At 46.1% G+C, this 6,883-nt stretch overlaps 1 protein-coding gene across 6 annotated transcripts; it reads right to left on the reverse strand.

Moving 5' to 3' along the window:
* Positions 1 to 1,274: 1,274 nt before the first annotated feature.
* Positions 1,275 to 6,801, reverse strand: RSKR (ribosomal protein S6 kinase related). Of its 6 annotated transcripts, none has more exons than XM_043903188.1 (12): positions 6,496 to 6,801; positions 5,859 to 6,104; positions 5,682 to 5,765; positions 5,495 to 5,563; positions 5,082 to 5,151; positions 4,742 to 4,969; positions 4,543 to 4,583; positions 4,268 to 4,295; positions 4,069 to 4,158; positions 3,893 to 3,981; positions 3,663 to 3,773; positions 1,275 to 3,226 (listed from the first exon to the last, which is right to left on the reverse strand). In XM_043903188.1, the coding sequence occupies exons 1-12, from the start codon at positions 6,550 to 6,552 to the stop codon at positions 3,002 to 3,004; spliced, it is 1,338 nt and encodes a 445-aa protein (XP_043759123.1). In that variant the 5' UTR covers positions 6,553 to 6,801; the 3' UTR covers positions 1,275 to 3,001. The 6 variants fall into 6 exon arrangements, with proteins under 6 accessions (XP_043759123.1, XP_043759127.1, XP_043759126.1 ...); XM_043903192.1 differs by having other exon boundaries at positions 4,742 to 4,846; positions 5,859 to 6,107; XM_043903191.1 differs by having other exon boundaries at positions 4,742 to 4,864; positions 5,859 to 6,107.
* Between the last annotated feature and the right edge of the window lie 82 nt (positions 6,802 to 6,883).

The raw sequence follows: 6,883 nt of genomic DNA on the forward strand, positions 1-6,883 counted from the left end.
AGGCCAGTCTTTCGGCCTCACCTCCGAGAGCGTAACGGGTAGCTGGACGGTCGAGGAACCCATCTCTCTAGCTTCGAGAAGGCCACTCTCACTCCCAGTCAAAAAAGTTGCCCCCCTCCCCCCAAAAAAAAGTTGTCCCCGTGGCCTGGCCTTAGAAGTCTCTCCCTCAGGTTTCCCATGGTTACTTTAGCCGTGACCGGCAGGAGCCGGCCGAGGGGTCTAGAAGGGAAGGTGAGTGGAGTGGTTTTGTTTTTTTATTTTTTTACTTAGGTTGCTCGGTCCGCGAACAGGTCCTGCGTCCGTGATGGCGTCAAACAGCCTGCGCTGTCATTTAACCTCTCCAGAATTTCTGGTGTTTTCTTGGGACTTACCTCAGAGCCCGCAACAAGTTTACTGGAACAGTCATAGCTTACAAGTATTTGGACATTTATTAGGCACCTGGCACTCTTCCAGATGCCTTTTATATCTTATCTCCTTTAATCCTGAAAAGAGCTATGAAATAGGTGCTGTAAATATCCCCGTTTTACAGACACAGGAACTGAGTCACACGCAGGAACTTACACACACAGGAACTGAGTCTTTTGTCCAATGCCCTGCAGGTAGTAAGTGGCAAGGTACATATTGCCACCCACACTACCAACTATATTCTACTGTCGCTTGAGACCGGTGTGGGAAACTAGCTACTGGAGATGGGATTAATTTTGGAAAACAGCCTAAAGGTAAGTATTTGGAGTTATAATTTATCATAAAGTATGTTCGGTTGAACACTCACAGGCATGTTATTGACACTCTTAAGTCATAATGAATTTGGAAAAGGCAATAGCCCAGGGAGGAAAAACCATAATGTTATGAACTTCAGGGCTCTCAGGGGATGGGCTCTTCTGTATTATCCAGTAGCAGAGCCACTAGCCACATGTGGCTACCGACACTTCAAATGTGGCGAGTCCAACTGAGACTGTAGGAGTAAAAAACAAACTGGATTTTGAGGACTTTGTTTGAAAAAAAAAAAAAAGAATACCTTATTTTAAAATGTTGATTACATGTTGTGAAAGTCGCTCAGTTGTGTCCAACTCTTTGCAACCCCCATGAACTGTATAGTCCATGGAATTCTCCAGGCCAGAACACTGGAGTGGGTAGCCTTTCCCTTCTCCAGGGAATCTTCCCAACCCAGGAATTGAACCGGGAGGATTGCAGGCGGATTCTTTACCAACTGAGCTATGTTGAGATATTTTTAGATATATTGGGTTAAATAAAATGCAGTACCATAGACCAGATGGTTTAAACAACGGAAATTTATTTTTTCACAATACTGGAGCCTAGAAGTCGGATCAAGGTGTCAGCAGAGTTGGCTTCTTCTGAGGCCTCTTACACTGAGATATCTGTTGGTGGGTCAAGTCACCAGGTCTCCTAAATTCCAGTCTAATACTCTTTACTGTTTTAGAAGCCATTAGTTTCTATTTCTAGTATTGGTTTTTTATCCAATGTGAAGTTCTGGTCATGACAACTTTAGAAATAGGTAATAAAGCTTAAAAATTCTCTAAAGAGAAACAAATGAAATAGTCAAAAGGCTTAAGGATACATTATTTATTTATATATCAACCTAATTCTAAAAGGCTTACAAAGATGGAGGTAATCTACTAAGATTTTTAAAAAAGGATTAAAACAGAAAAATGAAAAAAAGAAAAGTAAAGGCAGAAAAGGAGGATGGAACCAAGAACATGGCTAGCATACAAAACATAATATGAGGTCCTAAACACTTGCTGGAAGTGGACCACAAGCTGGGCTCTCAGTGGTCTAGCATCATATGAAAAGAAAAATAGACTCAGTTCAATATAAATTGTCTTTAAGGTAAAAACCAACCCGCAATTGAGGAAAAGCACAATTGGGTTCAGAGAAAATTTTCTCACATACATCCATATATACAACATTATGATCTATAAACACCCTTTACAGTATCCACAGCAATTAAATTTCACAGGGATTTTCATATGGATTGTCAAAATATAATTCAGAAAAAGCAGTTCTGCAGAGGTCAATAAAATGCCAGCTATGTACAGGGAAAATCTGGCTTAAACCAGGGACAAAATTAATAAACAGTACTCGAGTACTTCCCAGACTCTCTTCAGATATGACTGAAGAATAATGAAAGTGAAGCTTTTAGGAAGTTAAAGAAAAATGAAAAGAAGTCATGAAGGCCAGAAATGTATACAATTTTAAGGTTCAGATTATTTTACTAAAAGAAAAGGTTCTTGAGTTCCATCTCTTATCTTAAATCTCAAAGTTGATGTCATGCCTCTTAATCCATTGGTTTGCACATCAGAAACTAAACCCTTGGCCATTTAGGGAAGAGGTCAGTTTAAGAATACTTATGTCTTTCAAAGAGGTTTTGTTTTGGAAAAAATGTGGATAGTTATTCCAGTTACCCCTAAAGAAGACATGTAACCCCCCCAAGTTTCATTTCTTATTCTCCTCCTCACAGTATGCTATTAGATTTAACTTTTTAAATGTTTAAAAATTAGACTGACTTTGGGCCCTAAATCATATGTTTTACCCACATATTTAGGGGTTGAAATAAATGCTAGCTTTTGAGACCTCTGAAAAATATTCATACTGCTTCTGACAAGCCTATTAAACACATAAATAGCACCTTGGGAACCCATGAAATGTTTTGCTCATGAAAGGAAACATGGCACAGAAACAAGAAGGAAAAGTGGAATAAACTTCTGGCTAAAACCTGCAGGGTATAAGCACCGGAGAACTGAAATAAAGGTAAAGGTCCACACTCTGATCTGAGACTGAGATAGGCTGTATGATGAGGTAAGGACTAGGGCATCGTGGCTGCCAACAGAACACCCAGTCTGAACTCTGGTTCAACACCTAGAGGAACAGAGTGATAAGAGGCTACAAAGTGAAAACAAACTGATCATCAGGTGGTCACAGTGAGCTGGCAGTGGAGGAAGTCCTCAAGTTCCTGGATGGGCCCCAACTCCAGTAGAGAAGCTCAAGCCAGCCTCGGGTGGACCAGGAAGGACTCCAGATTACAGTCAAAGTCCTTGAAAAACATGGACTCCGATGATGGACTAGACTGGGCAGCTTGTGTCTCCAAGACAAAGTTCACTGGATGCTTCTGTAGGAGCTCTGGGTCAAAGGCCACACCCCGGAAGAAAGGGTGGACCTGGAAGTGATGCAAATAACGTAGACGGTGAAGGGGATCCTGGTGTAAGAGCTGAAGGAAAACAGAACATGAAGGAGGAGAGACTGGGGTATGAAAGGGATGGAACAGAGAAGCTGGAAAAGGAGAAAGAAGTTCATGGATCTGTGGAGGGCAGGGAGAAGAACCCAAAAGAATAGAGGATATGTAAAAGTGGGTGAAATAGGCTAATTTGGGGGCAGCAGTAGGAATAAAGGAGCTGTATTGATAAGAGAGCAGCACTCTCAGAAGTGACCGGCTATGGATAGGGACGAGCTTTGGAGGATCAGGAACTCAGGTATAAAGTCTGAAGTGCTATTTAGAAGGCAAGTAGTGAGGTGGTAATTGATCAAGTTGGAATAGCCCCCATACCTGCCCACCACCAATAACTAATCAGAGGATTGGGGACATACCACTTCAGTGATAGGGAAAGAAATTAAGGTTTTGGTAGTGAAGTTGTGCTCGCCCTTACCTCACGGAGTAGGAGTGAGAGCCCCTGGTTAAGAGAAGATGGGATCTCAGAGTCATAGTGGGTCACACTTGCCAACATGGCCACATGATCTCTCTCTGCTGGCACTGGGAACTGAGTTAAGGGGTGGGAAGATGTCATTGCTTAGAATGAGGGAAGATTTCTTAACATCTTTCTTCCCACCAGAAAGCAACTCCTCTCTTCTTTGCCCAATGTCACTACCATTCTCTCACCTTTCCAGTTGACAGAGAAAAAAGCAAGACACCCAGGGACCACCAGTCAGCAGCATGGTTGTAAGGCCCTCCACTCAGGACCTCGGGCGCTACAGATTTGAAAGATACTTGTCAGTGACATCTGTTGGCTTTCCTCCTGCCTACTGCTTACCCATCAGCTTTAGCCTCTCCCTCACCCATGTACTGAAGAGTGCCACAGATAGTATAGGCTCGGGCTCCTTGGGGCAGGTGGCGGGACAAACCAAAGTCTGTCAGTTTCAGATGGCCTGTGAAAAACAAGGCATCAGCACCACTCTGTTCCAACCCTTATCAGTCATGACTTATTTCCAAACTGCGGTGCCTCTTACTCTGGGACTAGAAAAAGAAATGACTTACCTCGTTCGTCCAGAAGGATATTCTCCATCTGAAAGACCAGAGGTGAGAAGTTATTATTCATTCTCTTCCTTTCACCCCTTTTTCATCATGTGTATCCTCAGCTGAAGAAGATGTCCTTGCTCAGCAGCCAAGTCTATACTTGGAGGGCCCTTGCCCAAATCCTTAACACCCACGAGGGTCCCAAGGTCAACTGTTTTCAGCAGCTCCTCCAACCTTCTTGGATCTATTGGAATGTCTTACTGAAGTCCCTCCTCAAAAACAAAACATTTAATCACCTTCACATCTCGATGGATGATGCCCAAGTCATGGAGATAGCCTGTGGATGACAGCAAGCATGAGGGTTACTGAAGCTCTTTGTCCTAATTTCCCTGATAGCTCCCACCCCATTTCTATCCCTGTTGACTTCAGCTCTCTCCTGCCTCCTCCCTCCCTCAATTCCTTCCTCATTTCCATTACCACTCCTGTTTCACTTACACAGCACCAGGATCAGCTCAGCAGCAAAAAGGCGGATGGAAGCCTCAGTCAGGCGGCCAACAGCAGACCACACGGAGTACAGATCTGTGCTGCAGTAGCTGCACACTGCAAAGCACCAGAAGTCTGGGCGATATTTGGGGCCTTCTGTGCCTGGGCGCAGGGCACTGTATGCCTGCTGCCCAAACCGATGCCACCTGCTGTCCCCTCTCCCTCTGGGAGAGAGCAGTACTACAAGAAGGGGAACAGAGCAAAGGCAGAACAAGCCAAAGGGATGGGTAATCTCAGGTGGGGAGTACAGCAAAAGTACCCTTGGGAATAAGGAGAGAAGCCAGTTACTCACTAATGAAGAGGTGTCGTTTTCCCTGCCAGGTGTCCCCCATACTGTGTACAAAAGGATGGTTGATCTGTCGCTATGGACGAAGAAGTGAGGAACATTGAGGGTCACTGAGGATCAAGGCAGCAAGAAGTCAGGCTTTACCTAGTTGTGCAGAAAGGAAGCTGCTGCCCCACCTCTCAGTTCAGGCTGCCTGCCTGGTACCCCACTACTAAGGAACACACTGGATTTGCTGGAGAGTTTTCCCCCAGGACCTAGAATCACTCTACTGACAGCTGCATTTCCTGAGGTCTTCCGGTTACAGCAGAGGGAGGGGTCAGAGTCAGGAAAAGCAGGCTAGCTGGACAAAGAAGGGCTTCCTCCACCTGTCGTTTGGTTCTTCCGAGGATCCCTTCCAGAGCTGTGCGCACACTGCATACCTGGATGCTGACCTCCTCTTTGCACTGCCTCAGGATGTCCCTCCGTAGGACCTTCGCCTTGGGTACCACCTATAAAAGCAGAGGAGTGATGCTAGGGGAAGTGTTATTAAATTGTTTATTCCTCCAACCTCTCCGAATCAAGGCTGGAGGCAGGGACTAGACAATGTGGGAGTATCTAGGTCCCTACCTTCACTGCAAATACTGCTTTCTGGCCACAATCTAGCACCTTGAGGACCGTTCCAAAGGAGCCTTTAGCCACAAGGCCTAAAATCTGTACAGATAAGTGGAGAACAGGGCAGTTGAGACTCTGTTTCTTGATTTCTCCCTGAGACTGAGACCCCTTCCAGGGATTCCACTGACCTACCTTTAGCTGCTGATGCCCCCTAAGGGGCCTAATAGGAAACTCCGGCAGAAAGAGGTTGATGAACTGAGGCACTGGCCATTCAGGCAGCGGCTTCTCTACTAGCAGTGGGGCTGGCTCCAGGGGCTCCCGATGCAGGAACTGATGCCCCCGTAGTCCCCACAGTTCTTTCACACCTGACCTTGTGGTCCCCACACCTGACCAGAGGCTCTTCCAGCCTTGGACCCAGGGGCCCTGGATGTTGCCACCCTGCTGAGAACCAAAGGAGCCACTAAACTTTCTGCCCCTGAGGCATTACAGGTTCTGCCCATCTTAGCAGGCACTCCCGCAAATCTCAACCCTAAAGACATAGATTTGGCCCAGGCAAGATGGCCACTGCCCTTGCATCAAGCCAAGGTCTGGATTTCCTGGACACAATTAAAATCCTCTAGGAAAGCAATATTTGGACATTTCCCCCATATGGCATCAGAAATTCAGCCTGCACCTCTCAGTATGGGGCTGGGATAGCTACTTTGATAGTAAAGCCTCCCTGCCCCACCCCCACAGTGGGCAACACTGTCACCGCCAGTCAATTGCCAGGCCTTAAGCACATGCCTCTTTCACCTCCCCTAAAGAAGCTGCCAGAGGCCCCACACCCTACCTTATGAGAAGCAGCCATCTGGGCATGGTGCCCCTGCCGGCAGCTCACTGCTCCCATCCCCAGCTTCTGCCTCCTGTCTCCTTCTGCTACATCTGCTGCCCCAGTTACATAAGCAATTCCTCCCCAGTGCTGTTATACACAAGCCCCGCCTCTTCTCCTTGCCGTTCAAACTAGAGATGCAAATGATGCAGTCAAACCTCACCCTTATCCCCAAATCCTATCGCCCTGGTGAAGAATAGCTTAGAGCCAGGACTAAAATATGCAGAGATCTGTCAGCATGGGACCCATGTCACATAAGAGCTGGGAAATATCTGAGATACAGCTTCAGGTAGGAAGGAAAAAGCCACCCTCAAGAGTGGCAGCTAGGATATTGGTGGTTTCTTGGATT

The sequence above is a fragment of the Cervus elaphus genome, chromosome 5, assembly GCF_910594005.1.
Source record: "Cervus elaphus chromosome 5, mCerEla1.1, whole genome shotgun sequence".
Taxonomy (NCBI): Eukaryota; Metazoa; Chordata; class Mammalia; order Artiodactyla; family Cervidae; genus Cervus; species Cervus elaphus.